Source organism: Rhinolophus hipposideros, assembly GCF_964194185.1.
Source record: "Rhinolophus hipposideros genome assembly, chromosome: 6".
Classification (NCBI taxonomy): Eukaryota; Metazoa; Chordata; class Mammalia; order Chiroptera; family Rhinolophidae; genus Rhinolophus; species Rhinolophus hipposideros.
Genome location: NC_138052.1, coordinates 99,049,886 through 99,073,878, shown reverse-complemented (window position 1 = coordinate 99,073,878; position 23,993 = coordinate 99,049,886). Strand labels below are relative to the sequence as shown.

General features: G+C 62.1%; 1 protein-coding gene across 1 annotated transcript; it reads right to left on the bottom strand.

The window, feature by feature from the left end:
- Nucleotides 1–3,160: 3,160 nt before the first annotated feature.
- Nucleotides 3,161–23,993, bottom strand: ESPNL (espin like; the record flags this gene model as incomplete). Its single annotated transcript, XM_081050635.1, has 9 exons — nucleotides 23,579–23,993; nucleotides 22,193–22,383; nucleotides 21,066–21,252; nucleotides 19,004–19,186; nucleotides 16,126–16,257; nucleotides 9,393–9,504; nucleotides 8,168–8,268; nucleotides 7,025–7,219; nucleotides 3,161–4,774 (listed from the first exon to the last, which is right to left on the bottom strand). The coding sequence occupies exons 1-9, from the start codon at nucleotides 23,870–23,872 to the stop codon at nucleotides 3,161–3,163; spliced, it is 3,009 nt and encodes a 1,002-aa protein (XP_080906761.1). The 5' UTR covers nucleotides 23,873–23,993.

Below are 23,993 nucleotides of genomic sequence, written 5' to 3'. Positions count from 1 at the left end.
TCTATTCTGGTCTGTTGATCCAAGGGGACATATTCTGGGGTCAGAACCACCATGTTTGATGGACTATTTGTCATGTGGGGTGTCATGCGGGGTCTCTGGTCCCGCTCCCCACATAAGAACGCAGGACATGGTAAGGCCAAAAAGGGACACCCACGGAGCCATAGGTAGGGGAGTCATACCACTATATTCTCGCTGGCGGCTGGGTTGGAGACACAGGAAGCAGGAGCCACACTATCCACAATCTGCCGTCCACTTGTCTCTGCCAACCCACCTCACGTGCTAGCTGCAATCCGCCGTCCTAACTGCAATCCGCTCTTGCTAGCTCAGCCCCCATCTTCTTGCTAGTCTCCATTTCCTGCTACCGTAGCCATGGCGGTTATATTAGTGGCCAATGGCTCACTGGTTACAGCTGACGGCCAACTAGCCACAGCTGATGGCCATGCAATCACAGTTGATGGCCATTTACTACCTGAGCCAGCACCTTTCCACGTGAGGCCGAGAGCCTGGAAACTGCACTCCTGGCTCTGTCCCCACAATATTGCTCTCCAATTATGCTCTCTTCATATCTGAAATGTGAGTCTCTTCGTTGCCCCTTTACATTTTCTCATCTGCTGTATTAGTTTGCTGTCACAGCACAACAAATGACCCCACAATCCAGTGTCGTAAAACAACGTTTATTAGCTCACATAGTTCCTGGAGCGCTTACTTGGGGTGGTCCTGGCCCGGTCTGTCCCTAGCTGGCACCAAGGGCTCAGTGGGACCACAGTCATCTGAAGGCTGGACCGGGGCAGGAGGCCTGAGTTCCTCCCACACGGGCGTCTGCATGGGGCTGCTTCCGACATGGCAGCCGGCTTCCGCCTTTGCTACAGCTTTGTTTTCTCCCTGTTGGTCCTGCACACAGGTACGGGCCAGGGAGAGGGCAGGGGTTCTCTTTCTCCCCCATTTTTCTAACTCGTGGGGTTTCCCCTTGTTGTGTGTCTGGTCACCTCACTGAGGTCTGCAGCCTAAGTAGGACTCTGGGACCCTCTGTGAGTTTTTGCCAACTGGACGGCAGCCTATGGGCATCACACAGGCCTTATGGCCCAGAGTGCGGTTTTGCCAGGGCCAGGCTGCCTCCTGTGGGGACTATGCTCCTCACAGGAGGGACCCCATCCCGGTCCCCGGCCCCCACCCCCATGCTAGGCCCTGGGAACAGCACTTCATCAGGCAGCACACAAGGATGAAGTCCTCTAGTACCCACATCTTCTGAGGCCCCCAACCCAGGGCTCACCAGCCCCACCCTCAGACCTGCACCACCGGTCAGCCCTGGGAGCCCTCGTCTAACTCCATCAGTCATGCTCGGAGGCCAAGAGCTGGGGCCTCCCCAACAGTGCTGAGATGTTTGCAGGAGCCCAGGGTTGGCACCCTGCTCGTTGGAATCTGCTCCTTCAATACAGATTGCAGGTGGGCGAGCGTCACTGTGGTCCCAGGACAGAGACCCCTCCATATGGGACTTCAGTCCACCCTCACCATGACCCTGGGTGTGGGCAGGCCAACATGGCACCCATTTTACAGATGAGGAAGTGGAGGCTCCGTGGGGCTCTGGTGTCTCAGTGGAGCTGAGGACTTGGGCCTTGGTGCCCATCCAGAGCTGGGACCCTCTCTGGGCACAGGCGGTTCTCCCCAGGGACAACGAGCACAAGTGTGAAGGCAGCCAGGAATAGGTCTTTATTTAGCAAACTCTTATCCTCCCTTCCCAGCTCTGGCAGTCCCCGCCGGCTGACACCCCCGGCTTTGTATCTCCTCGAGTGTTCCCCCCTGTGGGACTCCAGTCGGTTGGCTGGGAGGACTCTGTGTGCCCTTCAGCAATGTGCCTGCCAGCGTCCACACTCTGCAGGTGGGTGGGGCCACGCCTGTCCCAAGAGGCCTGGCTGCAGGGAGGCAGTGGCCAGAAGATTCCTGAAGCTTCCTCCCCACACACTGCCTGTTGGCGCCATCTCACAGCTGTTGGACACCCGCCCCCGCAGCCCCCTGGACTCTGGGCCCGCCCTTCTCAGCCCCACAGCCTGGGTGGGGCCGATCCTCCTGGCTGCTGTGGCGGCTGGGACAAGCCAGATGTCACGGCCTGCCGTTCGGGGACTCCGTCCCCAGAAACTGTCCACGAGACACTGTGCAGCGCCGGAGGCTCTAAGGGAGTGTCCGTGCCCTGTCCTCAGTCCCTCGTGGAGAAAGAGGTGGGTGACATCCGGGCGAACACAGGAAGTGGCCGTCCCTCATGGTCTGGCTTCGTGTCCCCCCATCCCTGCTACAAGTTCAGCTCACTTTTGAGGGCCGGGTGGTGGCCCGCTCCGTTCAGAGTCCTCTTTCAGCCATGGCCTCTCTCACCGACGCCCCTGATGCCATAAGCCTGCAGGTGGGGCCCTGCTGTGGCCTCTGCTGTGTGGCTTGCGAGGGGGCTGCTCCGCTGACCCCCCACAGGGAGCCTTCTCTTTGGGGACCAGATCCCCTGGAACGCCTTGGGGGCACTCTCACGGCGTGACAGCAGAACACGTCTGTCAGTGGGTCGTTGCTTGTGCCTATCTGTGTGCCCATCTCCCCGACCGGAGAATTCGGGAGGGCAGTCCAGTCTGATAGGAAGGCCTCTTGCCTGTTGAATCCCGTTTTCTCCCAGCTCCTCTCCCATTTCACAAATGGGGAAAGAGAGGCCTGGGAGATGAAGGGGCATGGCCCAAGGTCACCAGAAGAAACTGAGGCAGGACCAGTGGGGGGCAGATGGAGGCTCTGGACAGGCTGGGACCACCAGCACCGGAGAAACCGAGGGACAGGACACCTAGGCTCTGGAAGGAGGGCCCATGGGAAACCCAGGCTGGCAGGCATCCCAGATGCCCAGGGGACAACCAGGCAAAGGGACCTGGGGCTGGGACGGCAAGTGGTCAACATCGGGGCCGAATGAGACTGCGAGGGCTTCTTGGGTTTGGTGAGGAGAAGGATTCTGATGCTGAGTGGAGAGCTGAGGAGGAAACTGTGTCAGGGGCAGAGCCGGAGGACACAGCTAGCATGGGAGGGTCTGCTGGCCTGGCCTCTGGGCTCACCTGGCCACCAGGTGGGTGAAAAGGACAAAGAGGAGAGAGAACCCCAACCACCCCCAACCCCGTTCTGGAAGGCAGGCTGCCAGCCCGTCTCAGTCTCCAAAGCTGAACATCTCGGCTTCTTTCTCCTTCCAGAAGGCGAAGCTCCGGTCTATGTAGCCACAGATGTCCTCGCCGTTGAAGCTGCCCCACTGGGAGCCGGGCCCCAGCTGCTGCGGCTGTGCTGCAGGCTCGGGGCCACCGCTGGGGGCAGTGGCGTGGGGCAGAGGCCCAAGCGGGGTCAGACCTGCCTTGCGGCCCGTCTCCGTGTCCCAGGCGGGACTGCGGCCAGAGCTGAAGAAGCGGGCTTTGATGTCCTCGAAGCCGTCGGTCCAGGCGCGGCGACCAGCGGCCACCTCGTCGGTCACGGCCTTGTGGAAAGCCCGCGCAGCCTCCCAGCCGTGGGTGCCCAGGTGCTCGAAGACCTCAAAGCATAGCAGGTGGCGTACCTTGCGCTCCTCAGGGGGCAGCTCACACTCCAGGAGCTGGAAGTAGCCCAGCATGAAGAGGTCCAGCGTAAGGCTGCTGTACGGCACGGGCGCCCCATCCACATGGGGCAGGAACTGCTCGGGGGACAGGAGGCCACGGGGACGCCGGCTCAGTCGCCGCAGCTGCCGGGCGGGCACGTGGGCCATGATGGCCTTCCAGTGGCCCAGCAGGTGCGTAATGATGTTCCTCTGTTGCCACAGGTGGCCAAGCCGGGGGCCCTCGCAGGGCGGCGGGGAGGGTGGCCTCGGGCCCCTGGCCGCCTCCTGCCCCCTGGGCCCAGCACGCCGGGCCTCCAAGGTCCTGCAGGCGGCTGTCTTGAGGGCGGGCGTGTAGGCCGACTTCTTCCAGTGGCTGAGGAACAGCATGACGATACGCTCCTTGCGCAGGTTGGCCAGGTCGGGGCCGTGCCCGGCACCCGCCTCTGATGGCACCTCCTCACAGCTGATGCCCGAGTCACTGGCCTCTTCTGTGTCGCCCAGCCCAGGCTCCCCGCCCATCCGGTCGCCACGGGGCTGCGGGGAGGCCAGCCAGCAGCCTCTCGGGCACTGCCCAGGCTGGGCCCCCACCTCACAGGGCCCCGCGTTTGGGGCGCAGGGCAGTCCGGGGGCCGACTCGAAGTTGCCACGTAGCGTCCGCACGGACACCCCACACTCCTGGATCTCGCGCTGCGCCTCGCTCTGCAGGGGGCTGGCGGGGGCCTCAGCAGCAGCCTCCTGCAGGGGCCCGGCTGCTGGCCCCTCCTCGGCCTGCACCAGCCCGTTTACGCCCTTCAGCAGCAGGGACATACTGCGCACCAGCCGAGCCACATGGCTGCACCAGAAGGGCAGGGGCTGCCCGCCGGGCACGGGCACCATGGCCCCCTCGGAGCCCTCGGGCTGCGGCTCCGGGCTGGGGGCCTCCTCGCCCTCCAGGCCAGGCGCCCGCGGCAGGAGGTGGCTGTTGACAGTGATGCTGACGAGCGGTGCGGGCAGCAGGGCCTGCAGCTCGGCCGCCAGCCGGCCCAGCTGGCTCTCATACTCCCGGCAGCGGTGCCGCAGCTGTAGGTCTGCGATCTGCCTCTCCAGGAACAGCAGGTCATCCTCCGTCAGCAGCTCCCCGAAGGGGCCCAGGATGGCCTGGTGGGTCTGCGAGTACCGCCAGGCCGCCTGCTCTGTGGGGCCCGGGCTCCCGCTGTCGTCCTGGGCACGGGAGGGCAGGTCAGTGGGGCGGCGGGAGAGCGCCTGTTCCTGCTGGACACAAGCTCACCACGGGGCCTGACTAGGTGCCCCCAGGCACCCAGACCAGCCTTGGACACCAGCTGGCCCTTGACTGGACTTAGAGAGTAAACAGGGGGTTTGGCCAGCCCGTTCCAGGACTGAGGTTCAGGGGCCGGGGTGCCTCTGCTCTGCCACCCCCTTTCCCTCCCCCTCATCTCAATGTTTAATCCAAAAGCTCTCTCCCCTGAGAGCCCTCTCTCCCCCGCCAGCCCCCAGAACCTTCTGTGGGGGGAAGGCGGCCCTGGAGGAGGGGCAGCCTCAACACTGGTCTCGAGGTTCTCCAGATGTTCACCCCGAACATCCCCCCAGCTCGTCCTGCACTAAATACAGCCCTGCCCTCCAGTGCTCACTGTCTGGGGGGGCACAGACACGGAGGGACCCTGAGCAGGGGCACAGACACGGAGGGACCCTGAGCAGGAGCACAGACACGGAGGGACTCTGAGCAGGGGGCACAGACACGGAGGGACCCCGAGCAGGGGCACAGACACGGAGGGACCCCGAGCAGGGGCACAGACACGGAGGGACCCCGAGCAGGGGCACAGACACGGAGGTACCCCGAGCAGGGGGACAGGCACGGAGGGACCCTGAGCAGGGGCACAGACACGGAGGGACCCTGAGCAGGCTCCGTCCGGGCCCCGGCTCTGTGCCAGCCTGATGACGTCGTAGAGCCAGAGGGAGGTGCCCACTTCACAGGGGAGGGCACCCAGCCACCGCCTGGTTGCAAGAGGCCTGGGGTAGTCTGGTGCCAGACGTTGCTCTGCACTGAGTTCTGATTCCTTGTCCCAGCAGGCCCAGGGCAGGGAGAAGATTTGGGGGGACAGCTGCTGTCCTGGGCAGTGCCCAGCCCACGAGGGTCCTGGGGGGTGGGCACAGGGACGTGAAGCGTTTGGCCAGGCTGTGACAGCCAATCCCCTTGTACCCATCCTCCCTCCATTCCCTGAGTTCTCTGCATCTCCACCCACGCTCCAGCCTCCTCAGGTCGGACTCTCAGGGCTTCCTGGCTGTGCAGGAGGCCCGCCCCACCCCTGCCTTGTTCTGCCCTCAACCCTGCGCTCTTCCAGCCCAAGACTGGAGGTCAGGCTGCACCATTAGACCAACACTGTCCAACGACATGGAGATGGTATGTCGCCACGACACACCTGTGGCTATGGAACTGAAACGTGGCTGTTGCAACTGAGGAGGGGTTGACTTTAATTTTATCTTAATTAACTTAAATAGCCACATGTGGCTGGCATGATTGTAATATATTGAACAGAGCCTCTCTAGACCAAGGGTTGCAGAACACCTACCTCATTCAGACAAAATCGTACCCCTCTACGGTAAGACTCTAGAACTACAGTCCACATGGCAGCTAGAGGGAGTCTGGTAAAATCCAACTCAGATTGCAGCCCTTCTCTGCTCCGATTTTCAGTCCTGTTGACTGCCTGTCCCTTCTCTGACCTCACTTCTACCCACCATCCCTCATTCACTCCACTCCAGCTGCCTCCCCGTTCTCCCTTGGACCAGCTATTCTGCCTCAGGACCTTTGCATTCCCAGAGTCCCTCTCTCACTTCCTTCTGGCCCCTGCTCAAGGTCACCTCCCTAGACAGCTGCCCTGAGCACCCATAAGGAATAGCCCCTCCCCTTTTCACGGCTTTGCACATGGAATCACCCTTTCCACCCCCACACACAGCGCAGTTGTCCATTCACCCGGGTTCCCTGTTGGAATACAGGCACCAGTGAGGCAGGGATGGTCCCCTTCACTGCAGGGAACAGGGCTTTGGCACAGGGTCAGGGTGACACACAACTCGCTATATCAAAGAGCATGTGGCAATCACACTTCTAGCACAGGTGAAAGGGCACTGCTCAAAGCCCTCTGATCTGGTTCAACTTCATCCTCTGGCAGAAGAGGAAGCTGAGGCCACACGGGCACGCAGTGGGGTGCCTGGGTCTCAGGACTCGAGGTGTGGGCTCAGGGCCCCCAGCTTCCATACCTACCTGCCAGAACCAAGCTCCCCCGCCCTCCTCCTCCCTCCTCTGGCCCCTCCCCTCCCATATGGCCACGCCCCACCTACCACACTAAGCCCGGAGGCCCCTCCCCTCCCTCCTCTGGCCCCTCCCCTCCCATCTGGCCACGCCCCCACTACCACACTAAGCCTGGAGGCCCCTCCCACACGCACACTGGGCCTCACCTGAGCCTCCGGGGCAGGGTCTGCTCCCAGGCGAGCCTGCAGCTTCCGTACCATCACCTGCCGCTTCCACTCGGGGATGGGCCGGCCGCGCTCGTCCCGCGTGGGCACCAGCCCGTCGAGGTCACCCGAGGGCAACCCGTCCAACCGCATCACAGCCAGGCTCTCCTGGGTGTCCCCCGCCGCCGTCTCCGCCCCCTGTGCAGACGCGGGAAGGTCACTCAGGGCCCCAAAGGGATCCCACCCGGGAGAGAAGGGGAGGGCCTGCCATCCAGGGCCAGCATGGACCAGGGAGGAGGGGCGGTGGGGGCCGGCCTGGGAGGGTGGGGGAGACCATGGACAGGAACCCCAGCCTGTTAAGTTTGAGCTTTCTGAGGGCAGGGACCCAGTGTCCCCTGTGGGACTCAGGCGTGTGTGTGTGTGGGGGGGGGGGTACGGTGGATCGATAGCTGAGAGGCAACCAGATTCCTCCCCTTTTGCTGTATCTGGTGGGGAGGAGGTAGCCCAGGCCATGCCATGCAGATGGGGACAGTTGCGTAGAGAAAGTCTGGTGGCCAATTCTGGACTGCAGGACTTATCAGAGCCTTTAACGTGCGTGCGCACTGTAACTCTTCAAGAGGGGCAACACTGCGGCATTTCCCAAACTTGCACAGAACATCTCAGCAGCTGCGAGTTCCTGGGACCCATTCAAGGAAAGATTAGGCTGGATTTGTAGGGGCCTCATGCCCAGAAAGAGGAAAATGGAAGTGCGCCTGCCCCTGTAGGTCCTGGGCTGGCTGGGAGCCTCTAAGGAGGGCAGGGCTGCCAGGCCCACCCTCCCCCATGGACTCCTGCTTCCTCTGAGGAGGGGCAGGAAGCACCCTGAGTTCAGAGATCAGCAGGAGGGGCTTGGCATTCCCTGGAATGAGAGAAGGGACCCATGCCTTCCAAGCTGGCCCTGAAATTCCAATGTCCACAGAACCCAGGGGTGTCCTCCAGAGCCAGTCTGCCCCCCCCCCCAGGTGCCTGCCTGACATCCAGGCGCAGGGAAGCTGCTGGCTACCCTGGAAGTGACCTGGCCTGGGTCCACACAGGAGAACACGGTGAGAGGGCAGCTGGGCTGAGGGTGGGCTTTGGGAGACAGGGATGTGGAGAGTGGGGACACACCGTGCTGCTGGTGGCGACCCTCGGGGGTGCCGTGTGGGTCTTCTGCTCCCTCGGAAGGGGCTGGTCAGGCCGGCCAGGCCAGGTAGAGCTGGGAGACGCTGCTGCTGGGAGGAAGCGGGAGGTGGGTTCAGAGGGGCTTCCAGAAAGGACAAGGCTGGGAGCAGAAGACGCTGCCCCTGGGACAGAACCAGCCTTCCTGAAGGACTGCTGGGCTTGGGGCGAGACCCAGCCAGCCCCCCACTAAGTGCCCCAGGGCCTGGGCAAACTCATTCATCCCTCGGGCACCCACGGCTGTGCAGAGCCTGGTGGGCTGGGGAGTCTGCATTGTACCCCCCTCATCCCATCCCAAGACCGTCCCACGCCCCCTTGCCACCCCCACCTAAAACCTGGAAGGAGCTAAGACGGGCATCGTGTTCAGTGGTCCGCAGACCTGATGCATGCAGCCCTTCGGACCACAGAGCCCAGCCTTTCACCGCCCCAATGCCCCTGTCCCGACTATGGACACACACTCCAGGGCCGCACCCCGAGAGAGAAACAGGTCCTGCATGACACCGGACACACAGTCCTGCGCGTGCCACGTAACTACCATGCAGCCCACCGACCAGCGTTTACCCTCACTACGTAGGGGGCCTGCGGACCGTGTTCATGCCACTCCCTTCCACTTGGATAAATACTGCTGCTCTCGGTCCCCTAATGGGTGGTGATCTGCAGTTTGAGGACTGTGTCCCTGCGCCCTGCCAGCCCCTGGGTGCTCCTCCTGCTGGAACCCCAGATAGCAGCAGCACATCCAGAGGGGCCTGGGCCCGGGGCCCAGACCTTCCATGTCCCTCTGGACAAGCGGGGGCCCAGACGGGGTGAGGCTGCCCAAGCTCGCACTGAGCTGTGCCAGGCAGGAGGGCCAGGCTCCAGGGGCTCAGCTCACAGAGGGTCACCAGGGCTGGGCAGGAGGCTGCTGCACTGCGACTGTTAGTGACTGGTAAGTGCCCATCGTGGAAAATGTTGATCTCACTTTAAAACAACAAAGACAAGAAAGGAAACCTGGAAGAGCTGTGGGCTGGGCGATGGGAGGGGTGACCCCAGCCCTGTTCTGAGTGTCCTGAGTGTGCCCTGTCTGCAGTCAGCTACTCCCCCTACACCCCCTCAAAGGGCCTCAGGGGCGAGGCCCACAGGGCCCACTCCTGTCACCCATGGCCCAGGCCAGTCCTCCCTGGAGACGTGTACTCACAGGTGGGGCTCTTAAGACCTGAGCGCCCTCTTCCATCCTCCAGGGTGCACCTGGCAGCTGACAGCGGAGGCGGGGGGAACGGCGGGGGCGGGGGCGTCATCAGGAGCGGCACCTGGGGGTGGACAGGTCTGGTCAGTGGGAGGCCCAGGTGGGCCTAGACTTGGGCTGCCCCTCCCACCTGGTGGGAGTGTGGGGTGTCCAGCGGGCTAGCCCCGCCCCATCTTATAAGCAGTGGGGAGGGGCAGTGTATCCCGGAACAGGGTCTGGAGAGGGTCAAGTGTGCAGGAGTGCAGGGCAGTGCCTCTTCAGGTTCTGTCCCCTGTCTCTCCAGCCCTCTACACCGGGTGTCTAGGGCTCCCAAACACCCCATGCCACTGAGGGCCACCACTCACTGTGCCCCCAATGCCACCACCACCAGGTGACCCCCCCTCATCTTAAGGCTTGGCTCACGGGCTCCCTCAGAAGGCAGTGTAACTCGGCAGCTCCGGGCGCTGGATTAGGGGGTGTCCAGCTTGTGTTCAGCAATTTGGCCTTACGAGAAGTGTGTGCATACACACAAGTACCCGTGCACCCAGGTACACACACATGCACACGTGTACACACATGCACCCATGTACACACGGGCACCCATGTACACACACGCACACGTGTACACATATGCAACGTGTACACACATGCACCCATGTACACACATGCACACATGCGTCCAAACATGCGCACACATACACACATGCACAGACATGTACGCACACATGCACGCACGCCCTCCCTGACCCTGACTTCTGTGCTGAGATGAGCCACCTGGACAGCCCCCTCTCAGAGGAAAGCAGGTGCCTGGCCCCTGGAAATAGGGGAAAACCGCAAGGAACCTGGAACTCTTCTTAGCCCCATAAGCAGGAACTGTGTAGCTGTGACCCCATCTCAGTGAGGTGGCACTGGACCCAGGACCCATCATGCACTGTCCAGGTCAGCCTCCCCAGGACCCCTGGGAACAGAGCACTGAGATTGGCCTGTGGAGCCTGGGGTCAGGGAATCCATGGTGGGGCCTGCAGGGGCACCACACTTCACTCCCACACCAGCCCCATGTCTGTGGTAAGGCACAGGTGGGCCTTGACCACCTCTCCTGCCCCCAAGCAATGACAGGTGCGCAGCCAGGAGCCTTGACCTGGACCTGTCCCCCCAACTCAGCCCCGCTTGGCCTCAGCTTTTGAACCTGACCAGCGCGAGCCAAGACTCCTGGCCCGGCAGACACACAGGGCTGGCCGAGCAGGGGACACGAGGCATGCAGGCTGCCCTGACATCACCGGTGTGGTCATCAGCAGGCTGTGCTCCCCTCCCTGCCTCCACCTGTTTCTCTTTAGGTGGCAGAGACACTCTCCAGGAGGACACCTGAGGTGTCCTCAGGTGAGCCAGGCCTGCTACCTTGTGGTTTAAAGCTGGAAGTTAAAGGCTGTCTGACCCTGCCTTGCAGATGGGAGACGCCGGGGCTTCCAGATGGCCAGTGGGCCTTGAGGCCCGTCTGGCACACGGCCGCCCCGGTCCTGTCTCAGCTTGTTCCCTCTGGCACCCACCCGGCCAGCAGCCCGAAGCTCCTCGCCCCCCTCTCCAGTGGGCGCCCCAGGTTGGCGCTAGAGAGTCCTCAGCAGGACAGAGGACCTGGTTCAAATCAGCCCCCTGCCGAGAACGTGGCCTGGGGCGAGGGCTGCTTCAGGATTGTGGAGCCTGGGCTGCAGCGTGGTGCAGTGCTCTGCTGTCTCTACCTTGAAATTCTGAATCATTTTTGAACAAGAGGCCTGTTTTCACTTTGCACAGGGCCCTGCACGTGAGGCTGTCGGTCCAGCTGGGGCCAACCCCTCGGCCACCCTGAGTCTCCCCTTGCTCATCCACAAGGTGGGCCAGTCCCGCCTCCCACCAACGAGGTGGACACCCTAGCTGGCCATGCCAGCCTGGGCGTGCCCTCAGGTGAACCGTGGGTCTGCGTCCACTACCTCTGGCCCCAGCCCCCCTCCTGTCCAGGACCCTCCACCCGTGGAAGCCACTAGAAAGGAAAACAGCCTGAAACCCCATCTGCCAGCCACCACGCACCTCACACCTCGCTCCTGCGGGAATCCGTGCCGAGAGCCCAGGAGCCCCAGCACACGGGACTGGGGAGCTTCTGCTCGCCCCCTGGCCCAGGAGGACCTGCAGAAGCAGGGGCTAGGCTGCAAGCACAGGGAGCTGTGGCCGTCCTGGGCTGTTGGGGGCTGTCACAGCTGCTGCCCCTGGGAGTGGGAGGTGTCACATTAATATTTGAAAGCAGAGGTGTCAGGTGGCCAGGCGGGCTTGAGTTGGGTGTGGGATCTCTTACCACATGCCTTAACCTTCCACAGTGCAGAGCCCAGGGGAATGGACCCTCTGGGGAGGTGGGGGAGACCTGAGATCCCAGGTCACGAGAGGGAGAGAACATCTAGAGGAATATCCCAGTACAGTACTTCCGCACTCAATACAGCCCCAGGTGCAATGGGGAAACCGAGGCTCAGAGAGAGCAAGGGCTTTCTCAAGGCCCCACAGCTGGGAATAGGCAGAGCTGGGATCAGAATCACTCGAGACCCCAGTCCTTACTCCTGCCAGGACTGGGGGCCGCTCCTTCGTGGAGCAGGGCCACCCTGATTAAGGAGGCATGGCTCTGGCTGCTCTTTACCTGGTGTTCCTCAAGACTGCGTCTGCAGGGAGGGACCTGAAAAGACGGGCAGGCAGCTTACTGCTCGCTATAAAAGGCAGGGTTCCCAAGCTCGGTAGTCCTTGGCTGCGACACAAACTTCCTGTGTGAGCAGCAGCCATCTGTGGTGTGGCCCACGTCACGTCACTCGGGGACCTGGCGGGCAAGGGGACCCAACCAAACCTGATGCTTGCTCTCTGTAGTGTGTCTCAGACCTAAGAGTCTCGTGTCTTCTTCCAGCGTCCACATACGCAGACACAGCTGGGCTTAGGTGCTTTCAGTGTGGGCACGTCTGAGCCCAGACCCCGCGGCACGGCTCGACAAGCTGCCACGGAGAGTCTGACAGGGGGCCCTCACTTCAGGGCCACCCCACTGCCCCCGGTCCCCACCAAGCCAGGACAGCGCTGTGGGCCCTGCTCCCTGCCCCTGCCGGGGAGCCCTCAGCCTCTCCCCCCATGGAATGTGCTCTCAGGGGAGAGGGGCAAGAATCTCCCGTCTGGTCTGCGGCAGAGGGGGGGGCTCAGCTGGGGTGGAAGCAGCCCCAGGGGGCGGAGACAGAAGAGGCAGGAAGTTGGTCCGGGGCTCAGAGGAATGGACTTTGGCCCCAGGGCAGTGCCTGCAGCCTGGGGGACCTCCTGCCACAGGGTCCCTAGGGTGGAATCCTGCTCCACTGCAACAGAGAAGGCCTGGGCCTTGGTCTCCCAGCCTGTAAGTCGGAAACTGTGGTTGTGGAGAAGATGAGGGACCATGGAGACAGATGGGACACAGCCCATCACTGCGGGTCACGAGGATCTCTGAAGTTCAGCCGAGGGTCTGCTGTGCGGTGTCCCTGGCGACAAGAGTACCCACGTCCCCGCGTCCCTCACTTAGGCCCTGGACACTAAGCAAACCCACAGGACTGCAAGGCGTTGGGTCCCAACCTTTGGGGTCCTGACATGAGCGTGTGCTGCCCCCACAGCGGGCAGTTGCCCCGAGGTTGGCGCCCTTCCCATGGCCTGAGGTCCCTTTTCCTGTGTTTTTGGTGAGATTTGAGCAGTGCCATGCCTGCCATGCATTATACATTGAGGACAGCTGTGTCGAGCTGGGTTACAAGCCTGTAATGCCACCCGGGCCGAGAAAATCATGACCCACAGATGGGTGCCGGACACTGGTCACCACGGCTGAGATTCGGTTACTGGCTACATGGCCAGGCCTACCCCTCCCTTGAGGAGGAGGCTTCCCAGGGGACAGGAGAGTCCCTGGCCCTCTCTAGGCCTCAGTTTCCCCATCTGTCAAATGAAGGTGTCCTAGGGCCATTCTGGACCTGGGGGAGGGGAGAGTCAGCACCTGCTGGGTACTCAGTAGGTGTTTCCTTTATTCTCCAATTAGGCTCTTCAATCCCATTTTACAGGTGAGAAAATCGAGGCTCAGAGATGCTCAGAACTTGTCCCACAGCTCGGTGGGAGTCAGTACCAGGGTAGGGCAAGTAAGAAGCCCCCATGCCATGGAAGATGCTGGGGACTAAGCCCCCTACTTGGGGACCATGCTCACCATCCTGGCTGCAGTTCCTAACTGCTTCTGCCTGGCCAGGATCTCACTCAAACCCGACCCTCAGCCAGGAGCCCAGCTAGTTGCCCAGTCCACTGCAGGAGGGAGTTGGGGTGCCGGGGCCCCCTCCAGCCCCTGCCCCATCCAGAGCAGAGAACCCTAGCCCCTCACTGTGCAGAGGGGGTGCCCAATCCCTCGGGAACACAAGGACTTGGCCAAGGTCAAGGTGGGGAGACCGAGGTAAGGCCTGGATTTCCTGAGCTGCATGCATGCCCCGCTGGACAGGCCGCCCGGTGTCCTGCAGACCCGCCTACAAAGGGGTCACCTCCCACAGGCCAGGTGTTGCCACTACCTATCCAGCCTTGTCCCCTAGGCTTCCTGTCATGGGACGCGTGACTACCTGGGTGTGGGTGCAGGCTGCCGTGTGGCGGGGAAAATGATGGCTTTCACCACCTCCTCAGAGCCCGACAGGGGAAGAGGCCAGAGCAGGTGACCTCTGGATATTGCATTTCCATCAATATTGCATCAGGCACACAGCCTCCGGGCCTCGGCCCCCAGCTGACAGCCTGCCCTCCCACGGAGCCAAGCCTCGGAATGTGAGGCAGGTGGCCTGGGGGAGGGGGGATAGCTCCAGCCGGTGGTGAGAGGCTGGCACCCCCTGCTGCCCAGGGCGCTCACTGAGGGAGAAAGAGGCAGAGGCTGTAGCCCGAATCCCGAGGCCCAAAGGGGTTCCTGAAGCTCACTGGACACACTAGCCTGACGGGCTGTGGAGGGTGTGGACAAGCCCCCACCCTCCACCACCACAGGCGGGGCAAGTGGATGGGCTGGTGGGGAGCCTGCACACACAGCCCAGGGCGGCTTGGGGCGTCCTGAATGAAGGGGACACTGCCTCGAATCCTGGGGTGACACCAAGAAGACAGCCAGGACCAGAAGAACCCCCAGGAAACCTCAGGTGTCAGGAGAGCACTTGGAAGCCCTGTCCACCTAAGAGAGTTGGGCACAGTGGCTGGCGGGGCTGACACACGTACAGGCCCTGGGATGGAAGAGAGCCTTCAAGGTCGAGGGCACGGCAGTGTGGCTGGGCTGGGGTCAGGCCAGAGACCCCAGCCAGAGGCCGGGTGGGACCTGGCAGCCAAGGAGCCGCTCAGCCCACGTCCTAATCTCAGCTACCGGCCCGACCCCGGTGGCCACCCAGAGGCCTGGTAGGGACCCAGGTGGCAGAGGCATCCCTACACTGTGAAGCTGTGTCCACTATACCAGGAACCAGCTGAGTCTACCAGCTTTTCAAACCCAAGCCAGCAATACAACCTTTCACCATACAATGCCCAAACGTTTAGTAAATAAACAGTAAGCAAATTACTTCAGCAGTCACAGTAGTTCTTGTTTCTGAAATTGTGACATCAGGACAAACCAGGACACTGGTGTGTGCCCCAGAGCCTCTGAGCAGCCCCTGAACCATGGCAGGCACTGTGGGCTTCAGGCGGTGGTGACAGGGGCTCTTGGTGGTGGCTGGGTGAGGACTGTCCCGCGGGCCCAGGGCCAGGCCAGACTGCAGCTCTGCCTCGGCTGGGCCTGGACACCCCTGAGACCCGGAGGCACAGCAGCCTCGTGGGGAGACCGGTGTGGGGGCACCTCTCCTCTCTGAGCTTCAGTGCTGTCACCTGAAAATGGGCCCGGCCATCCCCGGGACACTTTCTGAAGGGGTGAACACTACAAAGAACTAGCAGGTTGGGACGAACCTGTCACAATAACTGCCTTGGGCCTAGAATGGGGAGGGGACCACAGGCGGGCACTGGGGGAGCCCGGCTCCCGGCTGACCAAAGAGCAGACTACACCCACCTTCACAGCCTTCCACCTACGCACTCGTCTGTCTGTCCAGCCGCCATTACTCACCCTCCGTCTGCTCCTCCATTCATGCAAACACTTGCAGCCTGTCACATGCTGGGGCCTGGGGCCAGCAGGGCAGAGCCCTGTCCTTCCAGACGGGGAAACGGCTCGCTGAGAGGAGAGCAGGGCTGAAACCTGCCGCTTCTGGGCTGGTGGGGCCGGCGGGGCCTCATCAGGTCACCTCACCGAGAACCCATGGCCCTATTCCCACCTCTGGGTAACCTCAGGCTGACATAACGTCACCTTGGGAGCCATGGCCATCGGGGGTCCCAAGTCATAAGCAGGGTGCAGCCCAGGTGGATGGCAGGCCTTGGCCAAGGCCCAGCCACAAGCCACCCTGGTCCCTGTCACAGCCCCGGCCCTGTCACAGCCCCAGTCACAATCCCTTTCATGGCCCCTGTTGAGGCCCGGCCTTGTCACAGCCCTGGCCCCTGTCACAGCCCCTGCCACAGGCCCTGTCTAAGCCCCAGTGACAGCCTGTGGCTTAGCCCTGGCCCAGGCCCCTTGTCCTGCAAATGCCACGATGTACACAGTGAGCTTTCTAGCTCACTCAGCAGTCAGGGCAGCAGGGAGCCCTGCCACCCCCAGCTCCCCAGGATGGTCAGGGACAACAAGGCTTACCCGCCGGGCCGTCTCCCGTAGGTACTGGGCACAGTCCTGATGTCCATGGTACTCCGCCAGGTCTGCCGCCGTGTAACCATCCTCATCCCGCAGGGAGGGGTCCACGTGGTGGGAGACCAGGGTCTGGCAGCACTGTAGGGAGTGGGTACGTGGGACGGGTGCACGCCAGTGCCAACAGCACCCCCAGGTGATGATGGGGGGCAGGACCGTGCACACAGGTCACTTTGCCCCATCTCCCAGGTGGGGACTGAGGCTGCCGCCAGCTGGGGGACCTGCCCAAGGCCCCGCACTGTTCTATGCAGGGACGGGCTGAATCCCCGAGCCTCACCCTGCGGCCCTGTCCTGCACGGGAACTCATGAGGTAAGGAACTCGCCAAGGGCTCGCCAAGGGCTGGTCCCTCAAGGATCCCGGCCTGGGGCCTGACTGGCCCTTGGAGCCCAGGTCCTGGGCTTTAACTACAAAACCACTTTGCATTTTCACGGCCACTCTCAGAGCTGTGTGCCATTTCCATGTGAAGAAACAGGGGTGCAGAACGATGGCCCGACCACCGCTGGCACTGGCAGCAGAGGGCAGTGGTTCTAGATGACCGAGGCTGCCGTCTGGAAATCCGGGAGGTGGCCGTGCCATGGCAGAAACAGCTGGGCAGGTGGATGCAGGTCAGGGAGTGACAGAGCCAGGCGGGTTACACCCAGCCACTCCCACATCACCGTGAAAAACAGACTAGACATAAAAGTCACCTTCCTAAAGCATCACAGAGGTGACAAGTGAGAGATTCCCAGGCTAAGCTCAGGAGACAAGGACACTTCGAGGGGATGAGCCTGCCACTCAGAGCTCCTTCTGCGTTAAGAGCACACTGATGTAGGAGAAGCAATCGTGACCTGGGTGGTTCTTTCTCAGCCTCCTGGGACTAGGGAGACCATTAAAAGACACGGGTGCTCCAAAGATGAGGCTCTGATTCCCCACCTCCCGCTGTGCGCCAAGCGCTCCAGCCTCAGAGAGAAGGTACCCGAAGCCAGCCCACCCACTGATCTGGGTCACGTGGGGGCTGCAGGGGCCCTTGTGCCTACAGTGTGAACTAAGTGACCCTGGGCTCGCAGGTCTCACGTGTGCCTGACAGGCAGAAGCAAAGAAGACCCCATTCAAAGCCTTGATGATGTCTACGAATCATTTTTCAAATATAGTGTGCACCGTACAGTCAAAGAAAACCAAGAACACAGGGAAATGAGACCAGAAATGAGACCGGGAGATGCAACCCCCACACAAACAGACCCCCAAAGACAGAACGTACAGACTGTAATGCGACCACGCTTACCGCTTTCAAAGAAATAAAAACCAAGCTGGAAAATGCAGGCGTGGAGTGAGAAACTATAAAAAGCAACACACAGATTTGAAAAATGACTAAGTGGAGGAGGTTGAGACCGTAAACCCAGGAACCAAGTTAAAAACTGAAGCTGAAACATCAGTAAACAGAAAACGGGTCAGAAGAAGCAATCCAGATTACAGCACAGTCTGACAAAAAGATGACAACAGGAAACCAGTAGCTACAGTCGGAACCACTATTAATCCCGGGAAAGAGAGACAGAACAGATGCAGAGGTCGTGCCCAAAGAGAGAACAGCCGAGAATCTGACAGAACACATTAAGAACACCAAAGCCCAAACTCAAGAAGCCCGACCAGTCCCGAGTAAGATGGATAGAAAGACATCGTGATTCCGTACGGAAAGCCTTTAGATACCAAGAGGAACGAAGAGGGGGAAAAGGGGTAAATGTGTGGATCTGGTTGAATTAAGTCTATTCATTGGCTGAATGAAAAATAACAATTTTTCTACAGATTTGTAAAAACTGTAGAAATAACACATTAAAAATGGCCACCTCATGCCATTGGGCCTCACCCCTGATCCCTCTGCTCCCCTCTCTCCAGCCACAGCCGCCTGTAGGCTGTGCCTTGAAAAGCCCAAGGCCGTCCCGAGAGTCAGGGTTGTCGGCAACATTGTGCTGACCAGGTGAAGAGATGAGGCAGGGCGGCCTTCCCATGTGCCCTCACGGTGCCAGGCACCGTCTGGGGTGGCACGTGGACCACTTCGTCCGACCTCCCCAGCCCCCCTGTGAGGTTTATCATCAGGTCTGTGTTACACAGGAGGAGATGAGGCACGAAGAAGGAGAAGAGGCCCCTGCAAGGTGAAAACACTAGACGTGGGCAGCCTGGGTCCACAGCGATGGCTCTAAGAGCCCGTGACTTAACCTCCACCTCGGACCACGCGCGTCACGGGCTGAGAGGCTGGAGGGCGCCTGGGAGCTGAGCTCGTCCAGGGGCCTCCACTCCATCAGACCCAACGCCCTCTTTTTACCGCAAATACTTCCCGACACCTCATCCACCATTCCCACATGAACTCCATAGGTGCTATAAGAGACCTGCACACACAGTTTTTAGGTAATTAGCATTCCACTCTAAGTCCAAGGCCTGGGAGGAGAGAGAAATAACTTATAATGTGAAAAAACATGCAAAATGTGCGCGAGTGCTGCCACTGAGAGGCCATCCCACGGGTGCATCAGGGAAAATGAGAAAGACACCGGAATGGACAAAACGGTCACTAGGAGTGTCCTGTGCAGCACACGTTTCTGCTTCTCCTTCACGGCCTTCGACCCAACAACTCTGGAAGTTGTAAACACACGTGCTGCACCACGAACGACTCGCCCAGAGAAAGGCCACGTGTCTGTGTCGGGGGAGTGCGGTCACTTGTCTCCCTGTCAGTACTGACCGCTTTACACCCCTCAGCCTATTTGTAAATTCACCTCCTCTGCCTTACTTGTGTGTTGTGAATTACTGGCTTCCTCACGAATGAACGAGTTCAGGAAAACCCCCACCAAGCTGCCTTACCTCCGTCTGCCCGTTCTCTGCTGCGTCATGCAGGGGGGTCCCACCCCACGAGTCTCTCATGATGGGGGCGCCCATCAGCAGTAGCCGGTCGAGGATTGGTGTGTGACCGCCTCGAGCTGCAAAGTGGAGGGCTGTGGCCCCCTCATTATCACGAGCTGTCAGGCCGATGTCAGTGAAGGTGACCTGGGGAAGGAGGAGGGAGAGAGACGGAGCAGCTGAGGCCAGACGGTGAGCACTCCTAGGAAGGAGGACATGGGGGGAGTCGCATGTGGAGAGCCTTTCTGGCCCTGGGACCCCCTGCCCCCTGCTCCTTCCCTGGGATGAGTCCCTATGGTGCGTCATGAGGCTTGCCGGACCCTCTTCCCTCCTGCAGACTCCCGGTACCAGCTTGGGCACCCCTCACTGCTCTGACTGTGTCTTCTCCCCCTGCACAGCCCACCCACTCACTTCCATATGCCGAGCACCTGCAGCCAAAGGTAGCCAGGGTTCAGGCTCACCCGGGGCCAGGGTCCCAGTGCAGGGACAGGCACATTTCTGGGGGGCTGAGGTCTGAAGCAGACGGGGTTAGAACTACAGGACAGAGTATGGGCCGACGACTGGAGAGCTGGTACAGGGCTTTGTCCCAGAAGAGAGGCCACTTTGTCAGGAGGAGCCCAGGAGGAGATACGGCCTGAGCAAAGGTGTGGCGATGGTGGGTGCTTCAGGGGCGAGGGGCCAGCCTGGAAGACGCACTGGCAAAGGGAAGCGGCAGGCAAATGCTGGCGGCCTGCGAGGCCAAGCTGAGCATCTGGACTTCCCCCAGGGCTGGGGGAAATCATCTATTCCTTCATTCATTCCCTCACTAAACATCTTGCTGAGTGCCAGGCATGGGGAATGCAGTGCCCTTCCACTTTGGGACGGAAATGGACAACCAGCAAGATGAAGTCAAATGCACAGTCTGTCAGGTGTTGAGGCCGCGGAGGGAAGAGAGCAGGAGAGCAGGATGGAGTGCTGGGCGGGTGGCTGCCATCCTAACCAGGTGGGCAGGGAAGGCAGTGGGGGGTCACCTGGGGAGCTGCCTGCCAAGCAGAGGGTATAGCACGTACAGAGGCTCATTGGGGAGTGGGGCCAGCCTGCTGGAGGAAGGGCTGGAAGAGAAGGTCCCCCAGGAAGTGGGAGGTTCTGAGTCTGGAAGGGCTCTCCCTTCTCCACCAGCAGCCAGCGGGACCTTCGATAGCCCCCCAGCGCCTATCGGATCCTCGTGGAACCTCTGTCTGCCTTTCCCACCTCACCCCACCCGAGGCCAGGGGATCCCCAGTGCTGATGAGCTGTGCCCCTTCCAGGAACTTGTTTTGGCCCCACCCTTCGCCCTGCCACCTCCCGTCCCTCCTCAGGGAGACCTCTCTGCTCTGACCCCATCAGGTCTCTGATGGACCCACAGAGCTCGCGCAGACCTCACTTGGTCTGGTTTTCTGTGGTTTCCAGCCCACTCCAGAAGAAGGCATCCCTCACTCCAACCCAGGCCACTTTACGTTCCAGGGTCTCAGGGCTTCCTTCAGGAAAGAGGCCTAAATGACCCCTGTGTGGGTCCAGAAGGGAAGAGGGGTGGTATTAACCCTGCTCTGAGGCAGCTTGGCACGAACAAATGACCAGGGCCGAATGACCAGGGCCAGGCTCTGCAGGTGCCAGGCACTGACTGGTGACAGCGCACCTGGGTGCCACCAACCCTGAGGGCACCCAGGAGATGCAGCAGGACTCCTGGGGGAGGGGCAGGAGAGCCGCAGGCGTGGGTGCTGCAGGTCCCCCTGCAGCCCTGCAGGGGCTCTGACGTCCATGCAGCCCACCGCCAGTTAGAGCTGGGAACCCCAGGCTGCCCCCGCCCGGCCTGGGCCTGGCGACCACGGGTGCTTGGAACGATGGGCGGGCACCTCCAGTCCCCAACGACCCTGTCGGTCCCCAGCTCTCGGGAGGGCAAACAGACCCGGGGTGCAGCGCCCGCCACAGCCCGGCCCCGCTGGCGCCGAGGGCCCCTGGGCGTGGGCAGGAGCTCGCGGGTCCTCCCCTGCCCAGCCCTCCCACTTACCAGCCAGACGACGAGCGAGTAGTGGCCGCGGGCGGCGGCCGCGTGCAGCGCGCTCATGCCGTCCAGGGCGCGCAGGTGCACGTCGGCGCCGCAGTCCTTCACCAGGAACTGGGCCAGGTGCAGGTGGCCTTCTTGGCAGGCCAGGTAGAGGGGGGAGGCGCCGCTGCGCGTCCTCCGGTTCACGCTGCTGCGGGGGAGGAGGGGTGCAGAAAGCGCTTGGCCGGGTCTGAGGTGGGGACTGCCGCCGCCAAGGGCCCCGACCGAGCGGAGGGGCGCCCGGCCGCTGGCCTGTCTGTTGCGGCCACTCTCCCCTGCCGGCGGAGGGGCCCCAGCCGGTCGCCTGCAGTGTCGCCCAGGTCGCGCACCGGCTAGGCGCACCAGCTAGGGGCCCGGCAAGGGGCCGGGGACCGGGGACCGGGGACCGGGGACGCCGGCCGCAGGAACCCTCCCCCGCCTGCTCCCCCGCAAGCGGTGCGCGCCGCCGGGCTTGCCGGCAGGGGGCGCTTCGCAGGGGTGGCCAGTCGCAGGTCAGCGACCCCGGGGCAGGAGCCTGCTCTGCAAACAGGGGCGCTGTGCGCAGGCCGCCGGGCCGCCGGCGGGGCCTCCACGGGCTGTAGGGCCAGGTGACTTCTTCGTCCCTGTGACCTGCTGCAGGGAGTGACCTACCCAGGGCCAACTGACCCCATCCCCTGGCGACACAGACTTCATTTCTGGCTCTTGCAGTGGGTGCCAGGTGAGAAGGTGGGCCCCGGGACACGAAACCTTCGTGTGTGTGTGTTAATGTGAAGTCTCCAGTTTTCAAATGGCAGAAACTACTTTAAAAACTGCGGGTCTGTGAGACACTCTGGCGCCCAGGCCCGGGCAGCCAGTGGGCACACTCTGGGAAGCTCTTCAGAGGCGAGTCCCAAAGGCCTTGGCCAAGGGGAAGGATAGGGGACCAGGAACAACGCACGATGTTCCACAGCTGAGCTGTCAGGCTTGTTGGGAACATACTTGGGCCATGGGGACAGCAGGCTGGCCCCACCCCATCCCGTCACCGTGTATCTGCCCTGCAAGGCCCATCTCAAAGGCCACCAGCCCATTGTCCTCTGCCCCCGGGGCAAGCGCCCTGGACTCCAGCTCCTCACCTGCTGTGGGCAGCCGTCAAGAGCTTCAAGCATGTCAGGTCCCCGCTGACGGAAGCATGGTGCAGCGGCAAGGCCCCCTCCAGCGTCTCCAGCGTGGCCGCGTGGCCCTCTCGGAGAAGCCACTCCACCAGCACCGGGTGGGAGAAGCGGGCGGCCAGGTGCAGTGGGGACACGCCCGAGGCGTCTTGGTCCTACCGAGGCACAGGCAGGGCAGTGAGGGGGCGGCAGGCCCAGACTTACCCCTGCTGGGCAGCACCAGGTGGGCCAGGGCCAGCCTTGGGGTTCACACTGCGGGGAACCCCACCTGCCAGACAGCTCCTGCTCCTCCCTCCCCTCCCCTCCCCCACTGCTATTCGCTCCATTGTGGAGGGAGGCCCCCAGGCTGAGTGAGGCCACCTGTTCAAGGTAAGGCCCTCTGCTTCTGGGTCTAGGTCTTTTGGGCCCAATTCTGAGACGCTGCCACATCCTGGGTCCCCTGGCCCGAGCGCAGTCATGCCCCTTGCCAATCTCTGCTCAGTCAGAAAGGCTTCCACTTGCCCAGTAGTGCCCACGCTGGGCTTGGCGGCCAGCTGCGTGTCCTGGGACACTGACTCCTGGCTTTGGCCTCCACCCCCACTGAGTACCTATCTACCAGCCACATCCTCGCCGGGCATTTCCCACAGAGGACTGGCAGACCTGGGCATTCCCCCAGTCACAGAGACGGCACCACTCGGGTTGTGGAAAGGGCTGATGAGGACAGCGGAGCTGAGGCCATGGCACTCCCAGGCTGTGACTGGTGAGTCTCCATCTCCTGGGGCCCAGCGGGTTCCCCTGACGCCCACCCAGCTGTCAGAGCTTGCTCTCTGTCCTCCCAGTTCTTTGCCCACACAAAGGGGCATGAGGCAGGAATGGGGAGCGGGTGGGTCCTGGTAGAAGTGCCCCGACAAGCCCTGGACACCCGTCTCTATCAAGGTTGCCGGGCCTGTGCTGTCACCCACCGGGGCCCCCACCTCCTGAGCCCACGTGCCCACTGCACTTATTCTTTGCTGGACCCTTTGGGAAACAGGCCCCAGGGATCAGGCCCGATGAGAACACTGGCAGGCCCCCCACCAGCAAGGCCAGGCGCTCCCGTGGGGGGAGAGAGCCAAGTGGCTGCTCTGTGCACTGGGGGAGACCAGGTGGTTTATGAGGTGGCCTTGGCTTTCAAGGGCTTTGTATTGCTTTGGGGGGGTGCGCAGAAACGTATGGCAGAGACCTAGCCGTGGGGTTTGCGTGGTGGGTCCCCAAGAGAAAGATAAAGAGCCCTGGGCTGAGGACCTTCTGGCTCATGGCTCACGCCTCCCTTGAGGCACATGGACAGCGGCTCTGCGCGTTGTCCCCACTCACTCAGCTGCTGTCCCCACTCACCTGGAGCCCGCAGCCCCCTTCGCGTACCAGCCAGCACAGCTCGGCCAGGCTGCCGGTAGCAGCAGCGTCATGTACCGGCGTCGCCCCGTTGTGGGCCCGCTGGTTGCTGGGCAGCTTGGCCTGTTGCACCAGGAACTTGACACAGGCTAGGTGGCCGGCCCGGGTAGCGTGGTGCACCAGGCCAGCCCCCAGGGCATCGACGATGCCTGGACCCAGGGCGCCAGCCTCTAGCAGCCGCTCCAAGGTGGCCAGGTCCCCGTCCTTGGCGGCTGTGAGCGCCCGTTGCTCCTCCATCCTCAGGCCCGGCCAAGCGGCCCGGCTCTCGGGGCTCAGGCACAGGCCTGGCTTCCTGTTTCAGGTGTGGACGCAGCTCTGAGCTCCGGTTACCCGATAAGCAACACACAGGGCAGATGGG